Source organism: Phyllostomus hastatus, unplaced genomic scaffold, assembly GCF_019186645.2.
Source record: "Phyllostomus hastatus isolate PE091 unplaced genomic scaffold, TTU_PhHast_1.1 phas_contig_36, whole genome shotgun sequence".
Taxonomy (NCBI): Eukaryota; Metazoa; Chordata; class Mammalia; order Chiroptera; family Phyllostomidae; genus Phyllostomus; species Phyllostomus hastatus.
Genome location: NW_025333862.1, coordinates 2,662,126 through 2,685,931, shown reverse-complemented (window position 1 = coordinate 2,685,931; position 23,806 = coordinate 2,662,126). Strand labels below are relative to the sequence as shown.

The 23,806-nt window shown below is 41.9% G+C and overlaps 1 protein-coding gene across 1 annotated transcript in view; it reads left to right on the top strand.

The window, feature by feature from the left end:
- The window catches only part of COPA (COPI coat complex subunit alpha), a 66,690-nt gene extending 43,214 nt beyond the window's left edge, over positions 1-23,476 (top strand). Inside the window, exons 18-33 of the mRNA XM_045841616.1 lie at positions 14,692-14,854; positions 14,957-15,103; positions 15,862-16,051; positions 16,172-16,267; positions 17,466-17,554; positions 17,714-17,837; positions 18,958-19,047; positions 19,219-19,328; positions 19,740-19,817; positions 19,984-20,052; positions 20,603-20,739; positions 21,014-21,200; positions 21,287-21,397; positions 21,724-21,885; positions 22,441-22,635; positions 23,240-23,476. Of these exons, the coding sequence (XP_045697572.1) occupies positions 14,692-14,854; positions 14,957-15,103; positions 15,862-16,051; positions 16,172-16,267; positions 17,466-17,554; positions 17,714-17,837; positions 18,958-19,047; positions 19,219-19,328; positions 19,740-19,817; positions 19,984-20,052; positions 20,603-20,739; positions 21,014-21,200; positions 21,287-21,397; positions 21,724-21,885; positions 22,441-22,635; positions 23,240-23,299 (2,008 nt within the window). The 3' untranslated portion in view covers positions 23,300-23,476. The remainder of the gene's footprint in view (positions 1-14,691; positions 14,855-14,956; positions 15,104-15,861; positions 16,052-16,171; positions 16,268-17,465; positions 17,555-17,713; positions 17,838-18,957; positions 19,048-19,218; positions 19,329-19,739; positions 19,818-19,983; positions 20,053-20,602; positions 20,740-21,013; positions 21,201-21,286; positions 21,398-21,723; positions 21,886-22,440; positions 22,636-23,239) is intronic.
- Positions 23,477-23,806: the final 330 nt, after the last annotated feature.

Below are 23,806 nucleotides of genomic sequence, written 5' to 3'. Positions count from 1 at the left end.
GGTGTTCCAGGGGTGTTTCTTGTGTGGGTTGTGCATGTTCTTCTCCTATAGTTGAGCTTTGATTACTGTTGGCATATCAATAGGAGGGATTGACCCTCAGGCTGACTGGCTTTGGGGAATAGCCATGACTATAACGGAAGAACTGTTGTAAGGATCAGACCCCACAGAGGGTGATTTCCTTTTAGGTAGGCTCTGGTACTTGAATTTGTGGAGGTAGTTGGGTGGTGCTCTAGTGTGGTTTGAAGCTGGCCACTGGAATGTGTTTGTTTCTGGGGCCTTTTTGGAGGTGCTCTGGTACCAGCCAAGGTCAGCTGCTGCCTGTGCCTGACCCACTACCACCTGTATGAGCTACAGAGTGATCTACAGATGGTTGTCACTTAAACTGCATTTGGAGGCAACTTGGACAGGCTAACCTTCAAACTGATGCTGGCTGCCAGTAGTGCCAGGCTTTGGGTTGCTAGCAAGAAATATGGGGCACACCAAGACCAGATATTTGTCTGGGGTTTGTGCACCTTTGAGAGATTTTAGAAAAGTCCACTGTGCCTGCCAAGACAGGCCATTTGTTTGGATAGCCACTGGAAGAGTCTTGGGCTGGTCTACAATTTGGGTGGGGCAGGGTCTCAGAGAATCACCAGGATGGGGCAAAACTGTTAGCGAGGTTCATGGAGACTTCATACGTGGCGCCTACCTGTTCCTGCAGGCTGGGTAGGGGAGTGTTCAACAAAGAAACAATGGTGTCTGCCAGCACTTGTGTCTGGAAAAAAGCTGTCTCTGCAGACCTCACCCTGACGCCAGAAAACTCAGTTTCTCCCCATTTGACCCTGGTGCTCTCAGACTGGCTGCCCCAGCACTGCAGCTCAGAGCAAATGAATTAGTCACTGAGTGAATCCATGTGTGGGCCCTGTAAGAGGAATGCCTGGGGCTCCAAAAGGCCTTCATCTCACTCAGCCATACTCCCTGCTGGTTTTCCCAGCCAGAAGTTATGGTGACTTCTATTCCCAGCACTGGAACCCCAGGCTGGGGAGCCAGGTGTGGAACTGGGATCCCTCACTCCTCAGGGTGGGACCTCTGCAGCCAAGATATCTCTCCTGATACTTAACCCCTTCATGTGGGTGTGAGACCAACCTGTTCTGTGCCTTTGCCCCTCCTACCATTCTCCACGTGGCTTCTTTTGTATATCCTTAGTTATAAGACTTCTGTTCAGCTAGATTTCAGGTAGTTCTTAATGAAGTTTGTTTTCTGTTCACTCATAATTTTGATGTGGTCTTGAGAGGAGGTGAATATAGTACTTATACTTTTATATATTTTTCTTTTTTTTTTTTTTTATTTATTGTTTGGAGACTTCTGGCCAAGATGTAGGCATAAGTAGGTATACCTTGCCTCCTCACACAACCAAAAGAAGGACAACAACAAATACAAAAACAAAAAGTAACAAGAACTGCTGGAAAATTGAACTCTCTGGAAGTCCATCAACCAAAGAGATAAAGAAAAAACAAGAAACATTTGTCCAGACTTGTATGAGGGGAAGAGAGAAGCAGCTGTGGTGGAGAGGACTCTTAGAAAGGCAGTGGCAGGAGGACCAGACAAGGCAGCAGCTGGCAGAGGGAATGGTCCCACATTTGTGTGAGAATCTACTGGGAGGAACAACTAGGGAGCAACACAGACAACAGAACCCAGGGTTCCAGCACAGGGAAATAAAGCCTCAAAACCTGTGACTGAAAAAACCTGTCGGGGTTATGGCTGTGAGAGAAACTCCCAACCTCATAGGAAAGTTGGTTGAAGAGAGCCACAGGGACCTAGAATGGACCGACCTAGAATGGGTTTGTGTAAACCCACCCACCAAGGACTCAGTGCGAGAAGTGCCCAATTTGCTTGTGGGTAGCGGGGGGACTATAAGCCAGCCCACAGCTGAGCAAGAGGCATTGCTCCCTTTTGGACACATGCCCCTCACCTGATGAATACCTAAGGGTCTGTCCCTTACAATGTAACAGGCAAGCCAAGACAAAAAATATATGGCCCAAATGAAACAACAGATCAAAACCTCCAGAAAAAATACAACTAAGTGATGAAGAGATAGCCAACCTATCAGATGCAGAGTTCAAAACACTGGTAATGAGGATAATCACAGAAATGATTGAGTATGTTCGCAAAATAGAGGGAAAAGTGAAGGCTATAAAAAGTGAAATAAAGTAAAATGAACAGGGAACTAACAGTGAAGGGAAGGAAACCAGGACTCAAATCAAAGATTTGGAGCAGAAGGGAAAAAATAAACATTCAGCCAGAACAGAATGAAGAAACAAGAATTCAAAACCCAAGGAGAGGCTTCGTAACCTCCGGGACACTTTTAAACATCCCAACATCTGAATCATAGGGGTGCCAGAAAGAGAAGACAAAGAGCGAGACGTTGAAAACTTATTTCAAAATATAATGAAGGAGATCTTCCTTAATCTGGCAAAGGAAATAGACTTATGGGAAATCCCAGAAGCCCAGAGAGTCCCAAAGAAGCTGGACCCAAGGGAGCACACACTAAGACACACCATAATTACACTATCCAAGATTAAAGAGAAGGAGAGAATCTTAAAAGCAGCAAGAGAAAAAGGAGGCAGTTACCTACAAAGGAGTTCCCATTAGACTATCAGCTGATTTTCCCAAAGAAACCTTGCAGGCAAGAAGGGGCTGGGAAAAAGTATTCCAAGTCATGAAAGGCAAGGACCTACTACATCCAAGATGACTCTATCCAGCAAAGCTATCATTATAGAATGGAAGGGTATATAAAGTACTTTCCAGATAAGATGAAGTTAAAGGAGTTCATCATCACCAAGTCCTTATTATTTGAAATAATAATAAGTTAAAGGGACTTATCTCAGAAAAATAAGATAAAAAAATATGAAGTGTTTTTACAACAAAATCACAACTATCAGCAACCATACCTAAAAACAAAAAGCTAAGCAAACAACTAGAACAGGAAGAGAACCACAGAAATAGAGATCACATGGAGTGTTATCAGTGGGGAGGGAAGTGGGAGAATGGGGGAAAAGTTACAGAGAATAAGAAGCATAAATGACAGATACAAAACAGACAGGGGGAGGTTGAGAATAGTATGGGAAATGGAGAAGCCAAAGAACTTATATGTATGACCCATGGACATGAACTAAGGGGGGAAATGAAGGTGGGTGGCGGGTACAGGGCATATGGGAATAAAGGAGAGAAAAAATGGGATGATTATAATAGCACAACCAATAAAATATTTTTTAAAAATTATTGATTGATTTTGGAGAGTGGGAGAGACATCAATTTGTTGTTCTACTCATTTATGCAGTAATTGATTCTTTTTTTAAATATATTTTATTGATTATGCTATGACAGTTGTCCCATTTCCCCCCTTCATTCCCCTCTACCCTGCACACCCTCTCCCACCCACTTCCCCCCCTTTAGTTCATGTCCATGTGTCATACTTATAAGTTCTTTAGCTTCTACAGTTCTCATACTATTCTTACCCTCCCCCTGTCTATTTTCTACCTACCATCTATGCTACTTATTCTCTGTACCTTTTCCCCCCTCTCCTCCTCCCACTCCCCTGTTGCTAACCCTCCATGTGATCTCCATTTCTGTGGTTCTGTTCCTGTTGTAGTTGTTTGCTTAGTTTCTTTTGGTTTTGCTTTAGGTGTGGTTGTTAATAATTGTGAGTTTGCTGTCCTTTTACTATACATGTTTTTTATCTTCTTTTTCTTAGATAAGTCCTTTAACATTTCATAAAATAAGGGCTTGGTGAGGATGAACTCCTTTAAGTTGACCTTATCTGAGAAGCATTTTATCTGCCCTTCCATTCTAAATGAAAGCTTTGCTGGATAGAGTAATTTTGGATATAGGTCCTTGTCTTTCATGACTTGGAATACTTCTTTCCAGCCCCTACTTGCCTGTAAGGTCTCTTTTGAGAAATCAGCTGACAGTCTGATTGGAGCTCCTTTGTAGGTTACTGTCCCCTTATCTCTTGCTGCTTCTAGGAGTCTCTCCTTCATTTTTACCTTGGGTAATGTAATTATGATGTACCTTTGTGTGTTTCTTCTTGGGTCCAACTTCTTTGGGACTCTCTGAGCTTCCTGGACTTCCTGGAAGTCTATTTCCTTTGCCAGAATGGGGAAGTTCTCCTTTATTATTTGTTCAAATACGTTTTCAATCTGTTGTTCTACCTCTTTCCCTTCTGGTACCCCTGTAATTCAGATGGAACGTTTAAAGATGTCCTGGAGGTTCCTAAGCTTGTCCTCGTTTTCGTTTTTGTTTTTTGAATTCTTATTTCTCCATTCTTTTCTGTTTGGTTGTTTCTTTCTTCCTTCTGGTCCACTCTATTGTTTTGAGTCCCAGTTTCCTTCTCATCACTTTTGGTTCCCTGTGCATTTTTCTTCATTTCTTTTATGGTCACCTGCATTTGTTCATCTAACTTGTGACCCAAATCAACCAATTCTGTGAGCTTCCTGATCCCCAGTGTTTTGAACTGTGCATCTGATAGGTTGGCTATCTCTCGGTCGCTTAAAAGGATGAGTTCTAGGGCATTGATTTGTTCTTCTGTTGAGCCATCTCTCTTTTGTTTTTTGGTCTGATCGCTCCTCTTATGGTGAGTGGCAGAGCCTTAGGTGTTCACCAGTGCTGGGCACCCCTAGATTGTGACACAATCCCTAGATTGTGATGTTGTACATAGGGGCCGGGGGGTCGAGAGGGAAGAATGGCAGCTGCTCCGTTCTACATGGAACTTCAGTTCCTTCTCTGGGATCCTGGGTTGTGTGCTCTGCCCTGCTCCACGATCACCACCTCACTGGGTCTGCCAGCTGCCGCTTGTGTACTCAGGGTCCACCCACTGCAATCTTGCACGCCCCAGATGCCTTAGGCACTCCCGGTTGTCTTATGCGCCCAATTCTCCTGTTCTCAGCGCTGCGACCCGCGCCGGCTGCTCGTCTCCGCCCCTCCTACCGGTCTGGATGAATGGGTCTATTTCAAATTCTTGGCTGTCCGACTTCCATTCAGATAAATTTTCTGTCAGTTCTGGGTGTTATTCTGCCTCTAAATTGTTGTTCCAATCTTGGTTGTGTGTGGAGGTACGAAGGGTCCACCTATGCCTCCATCTTGGCTGGAAGTCTGATTTATTCTTATATGTGTGAATGTAGATCAATTTTAGAGAGAAAGGAAGGGGGAGAGTGAGTGTTGGGAAGGGAGAGGAGGGTGGAGGGAAGAGGAGGGAGGAGAAGAGGGGTCAAGGGAGTGAAGGGAGGTTCAGGGAGGGGGAGAGAGAAAGAAACATTGGTTTGTTGTTCCACTTATTTATGCATTCTTGGTTGTTCTTGCATGTTCCCTGACTAAGCATTGAATCCACAACCTTGGCATATCAGGACAGTGCTCTAACCAACTGAACTATCTGGCCAAGGCTGTATTTTCCCTGTTTTACTGCACTGACGAAGATCTCCAGCACAATGTGGAATAAACATGGTTGTTGCAAACTTCATTGTGTTGTTCCCAATTTAAAGGATGAACTTTCAGTGTATTAGTCTTATGCCAACTCGAAGTAGATTTTTATAGGTACCCTTTACCTATTGAATTTCCTTCCTATATTTTGAATGAATATTGGATTTTATTAGACACCTTTCTGCACCTAAAATTTTTCTCTTTTCATAAATCTAACTTGCTCATGTTGTTTTACACTTTTCAAATACTGGTAGTTTTAGCTTACTAATATTTTGTTTAGGATTTTTCCGTGTGTGTGTGTGAGATTGGCGCTGATTTCTTCCCTTATTTTCTCCTGTCATCTGGGTTTGGTGTTGAAGTGGTGCTTATTTCAAAATAAGAAGCAGAATAATATGCCTGCCTTCTTCTCTTCTCTTAGTTTGTGTAAGATTGGAATTTATTTTTTCTTGAATGTTGGGTAGAATTTGCAAATGAAGTCATCCGGGCCTGGGGCTTTATATATAGGAAGGTTTTTTGTTTTTTTTTTAATCTGAGTCAGTGTATTTTGTTAACAATTATAGGACTGTAGGGGTCTTCTATTACTTTTTTTGTCAATTTTGGTAAATTATATTTTTATCAGAATTAGATTGTAGGATCTGTAGTGATAGATACCCTTTTCATTTCTATTATTGCCTTTTCTCTTTTCTCTTATACTCTCATAAAAGGTTTATTAATTTTTTAATATATTTTATTGATTATGCTATTACAGTTGTCCCATTTCCCCCCTTCACTCCCCTCCGCACCCTTATCCCACCTGCATTCTCCCCCCCTTTAGTTCATGTCCATGTGTCATAAGTTCTTTAGCTTCTACATTTCCCATACTATTCTTGCCCTCCCCCTGTCTATTTTCTACCTACCATCTATGCTACTTATTCTTTGTACCTTTTCCCCCTCTTCCCCCATCCCACTCCCCTGTTGCTAACCCTCCCTGTGATCTTCATTTCTGTGATTCTGTTCCTGTTCTAGTTGATTGCTTAGTTTGTTTTTGTTTTGGTTTTAGATGTGGTTGTTCATAATGGTGAGTTTTCTGTCATTTACTACCCATGTGTTTTACCTTCTTTTTCTTAGCTAAGTCCCTTTAACATTTCATAAAATAAGGGCTTGGTGATGATGATCTCCTTTAACTTAACCTTATCTGGGAAGCACTTTATCTGCTCTCCCATTCTAAATGAAAGCTTTGCTGGATAGAGCAATCTTGGATGTAGGTCCTTGCCTTTCATGACTTGGAATACTTCTTTCCAGCCCCTTCTTGCCTGCAAGGTCTCTTTTGAAAAATCAGCTGACAGTCTGATGGGAACTCCTTTGTAGGTTACTGTCCCTTTATCTCTTGCTGCTTCTAGGATTCTCTCCTTAGTTTTAATCTTGACTAATGTAATTATGATGTGCCTTGGTGTGTTTCTTCTTGGGTCCAACTTCTTTGGGACTCTCTGAGCTTTCTGGACTTCCTGGAAGTCTATTTCCTTTGCCAGAATGGGGAAGTTCTCCTTTATGATTTGTTCAAATATGCGTTCAATCTGTTGCTTTTCCTCTTCCCCTTCAGGTACCCCTATAATTCAGATGTTGGAACATTTAAAGATGTCCTGGAGGTTCCTAAGCCTCTCCTCATTTTTTGAATTCTTATTTCTCCATTCTTTTCTGTTTGGTTGTTTCTTTCTTCCTTCTGGTCCACTCCATTGATTTGAGCCCTAGTTTCCTTCTCATCACTTTTGGTTCCCTGTGCATTTTCCTTCATTTCTCTTATCGTAGCCTTCATTTTTTCATCTAATTTGTGACCAAATTCAACCAATTATGTCAGCATCCTGATCACCAGTGCTTTGAACTGTGCATCTGATAGGTTGGCTCTCTCTTGGTTGTTTAAAAGTATTGGCTCTGGAGCTTCTGTTTGAGCCATTTTATTTTATTTTATTTGGTCTGGTTGCGCCTGTTACGTGTAAGGGGTGGAACCTTAGGTGTTCTCCAGGGTGGGGCAACCCAGTCTCTGGGTTGTGACGTTGTATGTGGAGGCGGAGTCTGAGAGGAAACAATGGCACTTACTCCTCTCTCTGTTGGATTTCAGTCCCTTCCACCGCTTCCCCCAAGTAAACTGGGGGCTGATTCCCATGTGGGTGGGCTTGTATGTGTTCTAGTACCCTCTCGGTCTCTCCAATGCACTCTCCTGTGAGGCTGGGAGTCTCTCCCTGCGGCGCCTCATCCCCCACAGGTGTTTTCAGTCAGTGTCCTGAGGTTCTGTTTCTGGCACTGGGAACCTGGGTTGCTTGGTCTGTCTCACTGTCCAATTTTGCCTGGTTTATTTGCATGCGAATGTGGCCCGGACATGCAGGTGTCTTGTGTGCAGTGCCTCGCTTCACAGTTGCCGCCTCACTGGGTCTGCCAGCCATGCTCCCAGGGTCCACCCGCTGGGGTCTTGTGCTTGGGATGCCTTACGCACCCAGGATGTGTTATGTGTCTGGTGTCACTGCTTTTTGTGCCGCAACTCCACTCCACCTGACTACCCAACTCCGCCCCTCCTAGTGGTCTGGATGAATGTGTATATTTTAACTCCTTGGTTGTCTGACTTCCATAAAGTTCAATTTTCTGTCAGGTTTGGTTTTTATCTTGTTTCTGAGTTGTTGCTGACCTTATTTTGGTTGTGCGAGGAGGCACAGTATGTCTACCTATGTCTCCATCTTGGCTGGACATCTCTCAGGTTTATCGATTTTATTCACCTTTTGCCTTTATTGAATTTCTCTATTGTATTTTTGTTTTCTTTTATTGTTTTGTATTATTTCTCTTACCATTTATCCCCCTTTTACCGACTTCCACCTTCACCCGTTCCTCCCCTCCCCACAATCACCACACTGTTGTCCATGTCCTTTTTCTTTTTTATTTGATTCCTCCACCTCTTCACCCCAACCCAGAGCTGTCAGCCTGCTCTCTATCTATGTCTGTCTCTATTTTGCTGTTAATTCAGTTTTTTCATTAGATGCTACATATAAGTGAAATCATATGCTATTTGTTTTTCTCTGACTAGTTCATTTCACTTAGTATAATATTCTCCAGGTCCACCCATACTATCTCCAAGGGTAAAATTTTCTTCTTATTTAATGGCCAAGTAGTATTTCATTGTGTAAATGTGCCATAGTTGTATCCACTCATTTACTGATGGACATTTGGGCTGCTTCTAAATCTTGGCTATTGTAAACAACACTGCAATGAACATAGGGGTGCTTACTTTCTTTTGAATTAGGATTTTAGGTTTCTTTGGATAAATCCAGAAGTGGAATCACAGAGTTATAAAGCCGGTCCTTTTTTAGTTTTTTAAGATAACACCATACTACTTTCCACAGTGACTACACCAATCTGCATTCCCACCAACACAGCAAAAGGGTTCCCCTTTCTCCACATCTGTGCAGCACTAGTTGTTTGTGGATTTATTCATGATAGTCATTCTGACCAGTGTGAGGTAATATCTTATTGTGGTTTTAATTTGCATTTTTCTGATGATACAAGATGTTGAACATCTTTTCATATGTCTATTTGCCATGTGTATGTCCTCTTTGGAGAAGTGTTTGTTCAGGTCCTTTGTCCGTTTTTATGTTGGATTGTTTTTTGTTTTGGTGTTGAGTTTTATAAGTTCTTTATAAATTTTGTTTTTTGAAAAAGACTTTATTTATTTTTAGAGAGGAGAAGGGAGGGAAAAAGAGAGAGAGAGAAACATCAGTGTGTGGTTGCCTCTCACGCATCATCCAACAGGGACCTGGCCCACAACCCAGGCATGTGCCCTGGACTGGGAATCAAAGCAGCACCCCCTCAGATCGCAGGCCGGCACTCAATCCACTGAGCCATACCAGCCAGGGCTAAATTTTGGATACTAGCCCCTCATCAGATGTATCAGCAAATATGTTCTCCCATTCAGTGGGTTGTCTTTTTATTTTGTTGATGGTTTTCTTTTCTGTGCAAACACTTTTTAGTTTGATATAGTCCAATTTGTTTATTTTTTATTTTGTTTCTCTTGCCGTAGAAGATATGTCAGAAAAAAATATTGCTACAAGCAGTGTCTGAGCTTTTACTGCCTATGTTTTCTTCCCGGACTTTTAAGGTTCAAGTCTAACATTTAAGTCTTTAATCCACTTTGAATTTATTCTTGTGTGTGATGTATGAAGGTGGTCTACTTTCATTTTTCTTCAGGTATCTCTCCAATTCTCCCAACACCATTTATTAAATAAGCTATCTTTTGCTCGTTGTATGTGCTTGCTTCCTTTGTCAAATATTGAGTATAAAGGCATGGACTTGTTTCTGGGCTCCCTATTCTGTTCTCTTGAGCTATCATGCTGTTTTGATTACTGTGGCATTATAGTTTGATATTATAGGTAGCATGATCCCTCCAACTTTGTTCTTCTTTTTATTATCAATATATTTTATTGACTTCTGGCTAAGATAGAAACATAGACACACACACTGTGCCTCCTGGCACAACCAAAAGGAGGCCAACAACAAATTTAAAAACAAAAAACAACCAAAAGTGACATAAAATTGAACTGTATGGAAGTCTGACAACCAAAGAGTTAAAGGAGAAACATTCATCCAGACTGGTAGGAGGGGTGGAGACGGGCAGCCAGGTAGAAAGGACTCGCAGCATGCCTTGTGGACTGGGCAGTCCCACATACACATGCAGATAAACCAGGAGGAACAACTGGGGAGCAAGATAGAGCACACAACCCAGGGTTCCAGTGCAGGGAAATAAAGCCTCAAAACCTGTGCCTGTAAAAACCTGTGGGGGTTGAGGTGGCAGTGAAAGAAACTCCCAGCCTCACAGGAGAGTTTGTTGGAGAGACCCACAGGGTCCTAGAATGTACACAAACCCACCCACCTGGGAATCAGCACCAGAAGGGTCCAGTTTGCTGGTGGATGGCAGGGGGAAGTGACTGAAAGCTGGCAGGGAGTGGAGCAAGCACCACTGTTCCCTCTTGGACCCCTTCCCCACATACCCAGTGTCATGGGTTGCCCCACCTGGAGAATACCTAAGGCTCTGCTCCTTACAATGTAACAAGCACTTTGAGGCAAAACAAAAGAAAACAAAAATATGACCCAGATGAAAGGACAGCTCATGCTCCAGAAAAAATACAACTAAGTGACAAAGTGATAGCCAACCAATCAGATGCACAGTTCAAAACACTGGTAATCAGGATAATCACAGAAATGGTTGAGTATGGTTGCAAAATAGAGAAAAAAGTGAAGGCTATGAAAAATGAAATGAAGGAAAATATATAGGGAACCAACAGTGAAGGGAAGGAAACTGGGACTCAGATCAGTGGTTTAGACCAGAAGAAAGAAACAGTCAACCAGAACAGAATAAAGAAACAAGAATTCAGAAAATGAGGAGATGCTTAGGAACCTCTGTGATGACTTTAGATGTTCCAATATTAGAATCATAGGGATGCCAGAAGGAGAAGAGGAAAAGCAAGAAATGGAAAACTTATTTGAACAAATAATGAAGGAGAACTTCCCCAGTCTGACAAAGGAAATAGACTTCTAAGAAGTTTAGCAAGCTCAGACAGTCCCCAAAGCTTTGGACCCAGGGAAGCACATACCAAGGCACATCATAATTACATTAGCCAAGATTAAAGAGAAGGAGAGAATCTTGAAAGCAGCAAGAGAAAAGGAGGCAGTTACCTACAAAGGAGTTTCCATTAGACTATCAACTGATTTCTCAAGAGACTTTGCAGGCAAGAAGGGGCTGGAAAGAAGTATTCCAAGTCATGAAAGACAATGACCTCCATCCAAGATGACTCTATGCAGCAAAGCTATCATTATAGAATGGAAGGGCATATAAAGTGCTTTCCAGCTAAGGTGAAGTTAAAGGAGTTCATCATCATCAAGCTCTTATTATATGAAATGTTAAAGGGCCTTATCTAAGAAAAGCAGATTTAAAATATGAACAGTAAAATTACAACAAACTCACAGCTGTTAACAACTGAACCTAAAAAGAACAAAAAGAAACTAAGCAAACAACTAGAACAGGAACAGAATCACAGAAATGGAGATCATATGGAGGGTTATCAGTGGGAAGGGGGAGGGGAGAAAGAGGGAAAAGGTACAGGTATACTTTTTAAAAATGTATTTTAAAAAATACATAGGAAATAAAGTCAAATCGAACAATTATCTGGTAGGTTACAGTTTTTCCCTCAGTTCTTTCTGTTCACTGAAATCAATAAATTGTGGGTTACGTGAAATATATATGTATATATATATATTTTATATATATTATTTTCTATTACAGTTCCATATTTTCTTCCCTTTATTCCTCTCCACCCTGCACCCCCCCGCATCCACATTCCTTCCCCCTTTGTTCATGTCCATGGATCATACATATAAGTTCTTTGGCTCTCCATTTCCCATACTATTCTTAAGCTCCCCCTGTCTGTTTTGTATCTGTCATTTATGCTTCGTATTCTCTGTACCTTTTCCCCCATTCTTCCTCTCCCCCCTCCCCATGATAACACTCCTCATGATCTCTGTTTCTGTGGTTCTCTTCCTTTTTGTAGTTGTTTGCTTAGTTTGTTTTTTTCTAGGTTCAGCTGTTGATAGTTGTGAGTTTGTTGTAAAAACACTGTTCATAGTTTTGATCTTGTTTTTCTTAGGTAAGTCCCTTAAACATTTCATATGATGAGGACTTGGTGATGATGAACTCCTTTAACTTCACCTTATCTGGATAGCACTTTATATACCCTTCCATTCTATAATGATAGCTTTGCTGGATAGAGTCATCTTGGATGTAGTAGGTCCTTGCCTTTCATGACTTGGAATACTTTTTCCCAGCCCCTTCTTGCCTGCAAGGTTTCTTTGGGAAAATCAGCTGATAGTCTAATGGGAACTCCTTTGTAGGTAACTGCCTCCTTTTTCTCTTGCTGCTTTTAAGATTCTCTCCTTCTCTTTAATCTTGGATAGTGTAATTATGGTGTGTCTTAGTGTGTGCTCCCTTGGGTCCAGCTTCTTTGGGACTCTCTGGGCTTCTGGGATTTCCCATAAGTCTATTTCCTTTGCCAGATTAAGGAAGATCTCCTTCATTATATTTTGAAATAAGTTTTCAACGTCTCGCTCTTTGTCTTCTCTTTCTGGCACCCCTATGATTCAGATGTTGGGATGTTTAAAAGTGTCCCGGAGGTTACGAAGCCTCTCCTTGGGTTTTGAATTCTTGTTTCTTCATTCTGTTCTGGCTGAATGTTTATTTTTCCCTTCTGCTCCAAATCTTTGATTTGAGTCCTGGTTTCCTTCCCTTCACTGTTAGTTCCCTGTTCATTTTACTTTATTTCACTTTTTATAGCCTTCACTTTTCCCTCTATTTTGCGAACATACTCAATCATTTCTGTGATTATCCTCATTACCAGTGTTTTGAACTCTGCATCTGATAGGTTGGCTATCTCTTCATCACTTAGTTGTATTTTTTCTGGAGGTTTTGATCTGTTGTTTCATTTGGGCCGTATATTTTTTGTCTTGGTTTGCCTGTTACATTGTAAGGGACAGACCCTTAGGTATTCTCCAGGTGGGGTAATCCATGATACTGGCTTCTGGTGCTATATGTGGGAGAGGGGTCTAAGAGGGAACAATGCTTGTTGTTCAGCTCTTGAATGGCTGTCAGCCACTTCCCCCTGCTACCCACCAGTAAATTGGGCCGTTCTCGCGCTTATTCCCCCATGGATGGGTTTGTGCACGTTGTATGACCCTGTGGGTCTCTGCAACAAACTGTCCTGTGAGGCTGGGTGTTTCTCCCACCACTGCAACCCCCCTTTGTTTTATAGCCAGAGGTTTTGAGGCTTTATTTCCCTGTGCTGGCACTCTGGGTTACTCAGTTCTTCTCTCTCTCCAGTTGTCCCTCCTGACTTATATGCACGCAAATGTGGGACTGCCTGGTCTCCCACTTACTGCCTCACCCATCCTGGTCAACCAGCCCCTGCCTTGCTGTGCCTCCTCTCCACCCTAACTTCCCATCTTTGCCCATCCTACTATTCTGTATGAAAGTTTCTTCTTTAATTCTTTGGTTGTTTGACTTCCATACAGTTTAGTTTTCTGGCAGTTCTGATTGGTTTTTGTTTTTAAATTTGTTGTTGTCCTTCTTTTGGTTGTGTGAGGAGGTAAGGTATATCTTCCTACACCTCCATCTTGGCTGGAAGTCCCGGTAGTGTGGACATTTTAATGATGTTAATTCTTTCTATCCATGAATATGGTATTGCTTCCACTTATTTGTATCTTCTTCAGTGTCTTACAATTTTCCGAGAACAGGTCTTTTACATCCTTGGTTGGATTTATTTCTAGGTATTTTATTGTTTTCTGTTTCGTAGTTTCTACTCTTGGCTTTATTATTTTCTTGTAAATACATTATTGGTAACTTTAAAAAGAACAATAAAAATTTTGAGATGGTGCTTATTAATTTTTGGTCTTTCTCCTAATATATGCATTAGAGCTCATTAGTTTTCAGTATTTCTTCTAATACAGTATATGCATTTAACACTCTAAATCACAGGTGGCAAACACAAGACCCGCGGGGCTGAATCCAGCTCTCCACCTTGTTTTATCCAGTCCGGCACCTTGTCTCTACCTGGTGGCAGCACCAGCTCTCGCTTAACTGTTAAGGAGTAATTACGTTTTTACAGTCCTAAAATTATATTTGGCCCTTTGAAGGCAACCTCGAGGCTGATGTGGCCCCCAGTGAAAATGAGTTTGATAGCCCTGCTAAGTTACCCATCAAGTATTATGTTAGCTATACCTATAAGTTTTAATTTGTGAACTTTTTATTTTCATTTCTCTTAAATTTCTTTGTGTGTCAGAACTCTTTACATCTATCTCTCTTCTGCTTTCTCCTATACTTTATAAGAAGGAGTTAACTATCTACAGTGGACTATTGATTATATATCAGAACTTGAGTTAACTTCTATGTCTGATTCCTATAGCCATGTCTGTTAGCTCCTAAATTAATGGCTTATGAAGAAAGATTATACTATTTGCCCTTATCTTTCCCCATCACACAAGATAATAAAATAAGTAAATATGGCTTTAATCCTGCTCTTTTTTGAATCATTTCCCATCTATACCTTTGTTCAAATGGTACTTGACAAAAGGGTAACAAGGAGATAAAAGGCTTGTCCTAGGCTTGTTCCATTTTTTTACAGGCTGGATTTTCCCCCTCACTCCCTGAAAATTGTGTTCTCTTACTCATCTTAGGGACTATGGGATCATTCGAACTCTGGATTTACCCATCTATGTCACAAGAGTGAAAGGCAATAATGTATATTGCCTAGATAGGGAGTGTCGTCCTCGTGTGCTCACCATTGATCCTACTGAGTTCAAGTTCAAGTTGGCCCTTATCAACAGAAAATATGATGAGGTACGAAAGAAGAAAACAAGCAGGGAGTATTGAGAGGGACAAAAGTCCATTTTTCCTATAAGTAATCTCTATTTCCTGCCTTACCCCATCCCAAATGTCTAGGTACTACACATGGTAAGAAATGCCAAACTAGTAGGCCAGTCTATCATTGCTTATCTCCAGAAGAAGGGGTATCCTGAAGTGGCACTGCATTTTGTCAAGGATGAGAAAACTCGCTTTAGTCTGGCACTGGAGTGTGGAAACATAGAGGTGAGAAAAATGTGGTTATAAGCTCCATATCAGTGTGGAGAAGGTAAGAGGATTAGGGTAGCATTGGGAAGGCATTATTCTAGGCTTGCTTCTTTAGTCAATATAAGAGAGTTTGGGATTTTTTTAGTTGTTAGATAGAGCCATCTTTCTGTTGCTGTTTACCCATCTCTACTTTTTCCTATCTGCCTCTGCCACAGCATTTCTACTGTTGTCATACTCAGTCTGAATCCAATAACTTATACAATAAGAGCAAGATAGCATGGAATTAGAAAAATCGCATTACTTCCTAAGTAGCCTAAATGGCTACTTAGATGAAAGACTGCTTATTCAATATTGGGGCCTAGGGGCTACAGGCATTATTTTTCAATACAGAGAGGGTATAGGAACATTAATTTTTCAGTTTGGAACTTCTTCTTTTATTACTTCTTCTGCCTTTCCTAAAGCCCCTTCAGACTTGACAAGTGGGAAATAAGGTATTTAAGAAAGAATTGGTCCTGTGGAAACAGCAACTGCTAGGAGATAATTTTGTAAAAAATAAATTTCTGAGGAGGATAAAGTGATGTAATTCTTCTTTCGTTGGATCCAAATGGATCATATTTGTTGATGGGATTTTCATTAGAATTAGACTGAAAACTAGGTGTGATTGAATGTATAGAGGGTTCCTTGGGAGACTTATGTAGGGGCAAACACTTTGACTGTATTCCTGGTTTGGAAGTACAGTACCCATCGTGTTAACTCTGACCCTGGGGATTCTTTAGATTGCCCTGGAAGCGGCCAAAGCGCTGGATGACAAAAACTGCTGGGAAAAGCTGGGAGAAGTGGCATTGCTACAGGGGAACCACCAGATTGTGGAAATGTGTTATCAGCGCACTAAAAACTTTGACAAACTTTCCTTTCTGTACCTTATCACTGGCAACTTAGAGAAACTTCGCAAGATGATGAAGATTGGTGAGGCCCCAGAAATAGGGCTGAAAGAGGGACCCTTGGGGGGAGGAGGAAGGTAAATAGAGGAGAGAGAGAATTTAAGAGAGAAGACCTAATTTGGTGTCTCTAACTGACTTGGTGCAGCTGAGATTCGAAAGGACATGAGTGGCCATTATCAGAATGCCCTGTACCTGGGTGATGTGTCAGAACGGGTGCGGATCCTGAAGAACTGTGGACAGAGTAAGTATGTAACCAAACCTGCCAGCTCCTTTGGGGGCTTAGAAAGTATTTTCTCTTCATGGTGAGTTGTTCACGTATAGTGGTGAAGGATTTGCCTTCATTGTGTAGGTTTTCAGAAGAGACAGTATGCTCCTACCGTGCTTAGAAGACTTTCTTCAAAGCCAAATGGAGGCACAGCCAGAGTACCTCAGTCTGGCCAAGCACTGTTAGGAAAATATTTAATAGTAATGGGGGAGTTAGAAGGTATTAAAAGATCCTGGAGCAGGCACGCTAGTTAATGCAGTTAGTTAGATGCCATTAGAATTTTATTCTTGCAGTTCAAGTCTGGAGATTTTGCTCATTTGTTTATATATTCAAGGGATTTTTTTTTTTGAAGATGTTACTATATACTGAGCATTATATTAGCATGTGAGATACCTTAGGGAACAAGAAAGAAAAGATGTGGTTTGGACCAAGGTACTAGGAGTGAAGGGGTGAGCAGTGTTCAGATTTAGCATATAAAGGTAGAATCAACATGATTTATTAAAGGACTGGATGTGGGATGTTTAAAAGAGGAGCCTGCAGTGATTCCCAGATTTTCATCAACGTTGGTGATAGATCTTAAGGATAAGCTACTGTATTAGTAATTAATTGTTAACAAGTAGCACCCAAATTTAGTACTTTAAAACAACAATCATTGACTATTTTAGTATGCAGCATGGCGTAGCTGGGTGCCTCTGTCTCATTGTCTCTCCTGAGGCTGCAATCAAAGTGTTGACCAAGGTTGCAGACATCTCAAGGCTCAAGTGGAGGAGGATCCACTCCCATGCTCACTAAATGTCTGTGGGCAGTCCTTAGGTTCCCGCAGGCTGTTAGCTGGAAGATGGCATTTTTCTGCCATGTAGGCTTCTCTGTAGTGCTGTTCACAACAGCACTATATGACAACTGGTTTCCCTCAGAGCAAGTAAGCAAGAAAGGGCACCCAGGATGGAAGCCAGTCTTTATATCCTAATCTCAGGATTGATTTGTCATTACTTCTGCCTGTTCTGTTCATTAGAAGGGAGTCAACAAGTACAGCCCACACTTAAGGGGAGGGGATTATACAAGGACTTGAATACCAGGAGGCAGGGATCACTGGGGAGACATCGTTGAGTCTGCCTACCCACTGCAGCATTCACTTGGAAATGTACCTGTACCACAAAGCCTGTTTTCTTTACAGAGTCACTGGCCTATCTCACAGCTGCTACCCATGGCTTAGATGAAGAAGCTGAGAGCCTGAAGGAGTCATTTGATCCAGAGAAGGAGAGAGTGAGTCTTTATTTATATGTGTGTCTCTGATTACAAGATTATCTCTGAGATCTTGAGACATTTTAAACCTACAGATATCACTGTCCTACCTGAGGCTCTATTACCTTCCCTACATAATTCCTGAGAACTGTTTGCTTTTAACCTTTTTTTACCTTTTAGATTCCAGACATTGACCTTAATGCCAAGTTGCTCCAGCCACCTGCACCTATCATGCCACTGGATACCAATTGGCCCTTATTGACTGTGTCCAAAGGGTTCTTTGAAGGCTCCATTGCCAGCAAGGGTAACTGCCCACTTTTTTTATAGCATTTTTGTTGTTTGTTTTGTAAAGAACTGTCCTAGAGCCCTGGTCAGGTAGTTCCATTGGTTAGAGTGTTGTCCTGATACACCTAGGTTGCAGGGGTCAATCTCCTGTTGAGGCACATGCAAGAATCAACCAATGACTGCATAAATAAATGGAACAATAAATCAGTGTTTCTCTCTCTTTTTGTCAAAAAAAAATCAACTTTAAAAACGATTGATAAAAAGCTACATTAAAAAAAGAACTGTCCTAAAGAGTACCATCTGCTCTCCTGTCCTTTTCATCTATCTTTTTTTTTTTCTGTATGAAGTACTGAGAGTACTTCATGGGGTACCTCATGGAGTACTGAGATGCCAAACAGAGTCATAGTATACAATCTTTTTAAATCCAAATAAAAGTATTATGAGATCTCCTTAACATTTAAAAATAGGTGGGAAAAAAGAGAGAGCTTCTGATAACCACTGCTAATAAGATTTTGGTGTATTTCCTTAGTTTTACCATGTATGTAGTAATGCTCTTTAGTATTTTATCACTTGTGATGAACAATGATAAAGGTGCAAATTCAGCTACCTCAAATTCTGTTATACTGGCATATGCAGATGTATGCCACTACACCCACCCTTAGCCCTCCTCCATTTTCTCAGATATGTCTACTAAGTCATTTGTCTTGACTTAGAGCCTAAATAGATCCTTGGGCATTTTGTGCCCAACTCTGCTCTGTCCTCCATCCCCTCTAATTGAGTCTGTGTCCTCATGCCCTGTGTACACTGTACTGATAACTTAGCATAAGATCAGCAAGAAATTTGAAAGTTGACTGTAGTCCCTGGTTTGGAACCACAGTAGCCGAAGGTTGGCAAGTAAAAAATCATTTAAGAGGCAGTTTTGGTAGCAGGAAGGCCAGTTGTTTCTCTCTCTTTTCTGTTCCCTCTGTGAAACCTACTGAAAGTTAGCATAATTTATATATTACAAAAGTAAATAATAAAAACAGTAAATGGACAGAACCTTGTCACCTTTTGTAAGCATGCAACTTGTCTGCAGAGGAGGCCATATCTTAGACTTGCCTGACTATAACCAGCTTATTTTTTGTCCTTTCCCTCTATAGGGAAGGGAGGAGCACTGGCTGCTGACATTGACATCGACACGGTTGGTACTGAGGGCTGGGGAGAAGATGCAGAGCTGCAGCTGGATGAAGGTAAAAATACTGTGCTAGGACTGGTCTGGGCAGATGGCCCCTCTGGTTTAGGAGTGGTCTATGGGCAGTTGTGCAGGGTTCTAAACCATGGGATTAACAAGGATCTCAAGGATGTTTGGCTAAGAATCTGTCACTACAAGGATCTATTCTGAGCCTGGATTTTCCTTACAGATGGGTTTGTGGAAGCTCCAGAAGGTTTGGGGGATGATGCTCTCGGGAAGGGACAGGAAGAAGGTGGTGGCTGGGATGTAGAAGAAGATCTGGAGCTCCCTCCTGAGTTGGTATGTGGAATTCTTACCCCTGTAAGGTCTTTTCTTCTCCCTGTGGAAGCCAGAGGCCTTATCGTCCCCTGCCACTACCACCCCAGTCCCAAGGACCCCAAAAGGAAAAGGGGCTAGACCCTCCTAATCTGATGCTTTATCTCCCATTTCAGAGAAAGAAGAATAAGGTAATCAGGGTTGTGCCAGTAGCAGCTTAAGAAAAGGCAGCAAGCTTTTTGTCAGCAAGCTTTTGATATATTATTTTATTATTGGTGAAGCTGTTCCTATTTTGAGGGTCTTTTCCTACAACCACCATCCCTCCCTCCCAACAGAGGCTGGGAACAAGGAAGGAAAAGGGCTCTGTTTAGAGACATCAGGACAGAGTGCTTAAATGGCTTTTAAAAAATGACATACTTTTTGTTTTTCCCCTAGGATGTATCCCCTGGGGCAGCTGGTGGGACTGAGGGTGGTTTCTTTGTGCCCCCCACCAAGGGAATCAGCCCAACTCAGGTAAGCAGGGAAACATAGCCCTGTGGAGATGAGTATTTCTGAGCTGGCTATAATTGATTGATGTTTAAAAAGTATTGATATTTTTCTACTGTACATACATTGTAGGAGAGTTTGGGAAGAGTAAGAACAAGATCTCACTTGGCTTGGGTTTTCTGTTTCTTGTTAGATCTGGTGCAATAACTCTCAGCTTCCAGTTGATCACATCCTTGCAGGCTCTTTTGAAACCGCCATGCGGGTAAGTCTTAAAGTAACTTCAGCTTTTGTTGAGTATATCTTGACCAGGGTCCCAGGGAGATGGTTAACTCACTTTAACCAAACAGAAACTATCCCACCCACAAGGGGACAGCCTTGTATTTATCATTGAAATCCTTGATCTTGACTGAGGAAACTTTTGTCATAAGGCCTTCCTTTTACCTGCTTTCCATTTGGCGTAGTAATCTCCTAGGGTAGATCCATCCAGCCATCTTCCACTCATTTTATAGCCTGTTTTCTGGCTTACATCAGTGAAGTAAGAAGCATCCCTTCATGAACAGGTATATGTTTTGAACACTAAGCGATGTGCTATAATAGCAATAATAACCACCACCACAACTTCAGCAACTAACATCTTTTCACTATTGACTGTGTGCCAGGCACTATCTTAAATGCTTTATAGGTATTATTGACTGAGGTAGGTCCTATAACTAAGTATAATCTGATGAGGAAACAAGTACAGAGAAGTTAAGTACCTTAGTTTTTAAGTGGTAGGGCCAAAATCCTTATGTCTCTTTCTTCCTATATTCCAGCTCCTTCATGACCAGGTAGGGGTAACCCAGTTTGGCCCCTATAAGCAACTGTTCCTACAGACCTATGCCCGAGGCCGTACCACCTATCAGGCTCTGCCCTGTCTGCCCTCCATGTATGGCTACCCTAATCGCAATTGGTAAGACCCCTTGCTCCTGGTTTTTATCTGTTCCAACCTGGCATAGACATTTCAGGTTGTAGCTTCAGGGATGGTCACATTTGCCCCAAAGCTGAGGTTTCCTAGTAGGAGAAGATCTTTGTCTTGCCACTCTATAAGATTTGGTTTACACCTTCAGCATCCTATTCCCCAGCTATTTTAGTAGGGTAATTGTGATTATATTGCCGGGAAAAGAAATTGAGTCCTAGTGGACTCCTAATTATTGTCTGTTGTCTTCCTACTTTTCCCTTTCTAGGAAGGATGCAGGGCTGAAGAATGGTATACCAGCTGTGGGCCTGAAGCTTAACGACCTCATCCAACGGTTGCAGCTGTGCTACCAGCTCACCACAGTTGGCAAGTTTGAGGAGGCTGTGGAAAAATTCCGTTCCATTTTACTCAGTGTACCACTCCTTGTTGTGGACAATAAACAGGAGATTTCAGAGGTTAGGTGGGGTCTAGCTCTGTGTCCTAGGCATGGGCACCTCCACATTTTTGCCTCTGTACCATGACCTTTGGCCCCTCCCTCCAGGCTCAACAGCTCATCACCATTTGCCGTGAGTACATTGTGGGTTTGTCCATGGAGATAGAAAGGAAGAAGCTGCCCAAAGAGACTCTGGAACAGCAGAAGCGCATCTGCGAGGTAAGACCTCTGGCCCTCTGAGCAGTAAAGAGGTGTCCTTCCCTTCATCCTTCATTAGGTCTGAATTCCATACCTAGATCTCAACCTGGGGAATAAGAAATTTGGTCCCTTTTCTGGCAGGAGTGAATGTATTTCTCCACCTTCCTTATCCCATCAGTCTTCCATACCTAGGAAGCAGAACACTTGTCTGCTTTATAGCCAGTCCTGTGTTTAATTTTTGTATTTTTTATGTATTTATTTTTTAATGCATGTGTATGTAGCACCTATGAATGCCCTGTCTCAGCTGTAGCATCAGTCTGGCATGTATTCCTCTTTCTTTCCACCAGATGGCAGCCTATTTCACCCACTCCAACCTGCAGCCTGTGCACATGATCCTGGTGCTCCGGACAGCCCTCAATCTCTTCTTCAAGCTTAAGAACTTTAAAACAGCTGCCACCTTTGCTCGGCGCCTGTTGGAACTAGGGCCCAAGCCGGAAGTGGCTCAGCAGGTAGATAGGAACTCCTTCAGTGAGCATAAGGGAACCACATCTGCTCTTACATGGAGGGAGTAGAAGACCAAGGCCTCGGCTCTGAAACAAAGCACTGAATAATATTCAACAAAAAGAGTGAGAGTGACTGGCAACCTAGAATAGCTCCATCATATCTGAAAATAACCCTCTGCTTGTCCTTAAGCTCCAGATCTCCCATTACCACCACCAGTAACCTCTACATACATGTCCCATTGTGTTCTCCAAAAGGATTCTTGAGCAGTGAAGCTAGTTCTCACTCTTTCAGGCCTGACCCTGATAATTCTCAGACTTGGTAGAGGAGTATGGGTCTAGATCCATGGAGCCTCTTTGATATTGAGAAGGGGAAAGCTTGATACCACAGGAATGGTAGCTGTTACCCTTTCATAAATTGTCCTGTGTAGAGGATGTATTCTGTATTCATTTAGTACAATTTCATCCTGCATCAAAGAAACTATTCACCCTTGAAGATGAAATCATTAGAGTTGTGTCCAGCTTTCATTCCTCTTAAAATAAAATACTATTCCCCTCTCTTAGACCCGCAAAATCCTGGCTGCCTGTGAGAAGAACCCCACAGATGCCTACCAACTTAATTATGACATGCACAACCCTTTTGACATCTGTGCTGCATCTTATCGGCCTATCTACCGTGGAAAGCCAGTGGAGAAATGTCCACTCAGTGGGGCCTGCTATTCCCCTGAATTCAAGGGTCAAATCTGCAGGGTCACCACAGTAAGTACTGTCCTCAAGAAATGCATGTAGCCCTGGCCAGGTTGGAGCACTTAGTCAGAGCATTGTCCCATACACCAAAATGATGCAGTTTCAGCTTCACTTCCCAGTCAGAGAATATACCTGGGTTGTGGGTTCAATTCTCGGTCAGGGTGTGTACAAGAGAGATGTTTCTTTGTCATGTCAATGTTTCCTTCTCTCTCTCTCCTCTCTCTCTCTCTCTCTCTCTCTCTCTCTCTCTCTCTCTCTCTCTCTCTCTCCTCCTCTCTAAAAATCTATAAACATATCCTTGAGTGAAGGTTTAAAAAAAAGAATTCGTCTAGCCTTCAGGCAAGGGGACCAACTTAAAAAGAAAGAAGAAAATGCATCTAGGATATTGAGGGAAGGAAAAGAAAAAAAAAAAACACATTGGTCCATTTTCTCCTGTCTTTACCCCCACCTCCTTGAGACAGTGATACTTGATAAAGCTAGAGCTTCTCACTGTTCTTTATCAATCACTACTAATAACAAAGCCCTCTACTGTGCTCATTGAAGAGTGGAGGGAGTAAGCTTTCTAGGCTTCTCATCCTCACAAATCCCTAACTTTTTTCTGTTTCCTTTTCCACAGGTGACAGAGATTGGCAAAGATGTGATTGGTTTAAGGATCAGTCCTCTACAGTTTCGCTAAGGCCCCCTTTGTATGTATAGGGTCAGTCACCATATTCCCCCCAACCTAAAAATTAATCTGTATCCTTCTAACTTGCTGTTCCTTAACTACCTTTCAAATTGACATTTAGCTTTTCCTGCCCTGAAGTCAAATGTCCTTCTTTCTTGTACTGTGGCTAATCAAATGTTTAAGCTTGACTTTTTTGGCCTCCGAAGACCTTTCATTCTCTCAAGGACATTACAGTTGTAGTCACAGTGGGACTTATCTTCCAAGCTTAGCTCTTTCAAGGAACAAATGAAAACTCAGTGGTGGACATTTGTTTAGTAAATTTCTTCAATATCCTTTTTCCCCTGTGTAATCTTTTGCTAGAAGGAGCAGGATGTAATAAATAAGGTAGCATCTTTTACTCAGTCACAGCAAACTGTTAGCCATACTGCATTTTAAATTTCTAGGCAGGTACCCTCTGTGTGCCCAGAAACTTAAAGTCTGAAAAGAAACTTTAGTTTTCCAAAAATGCGTATCAATTTT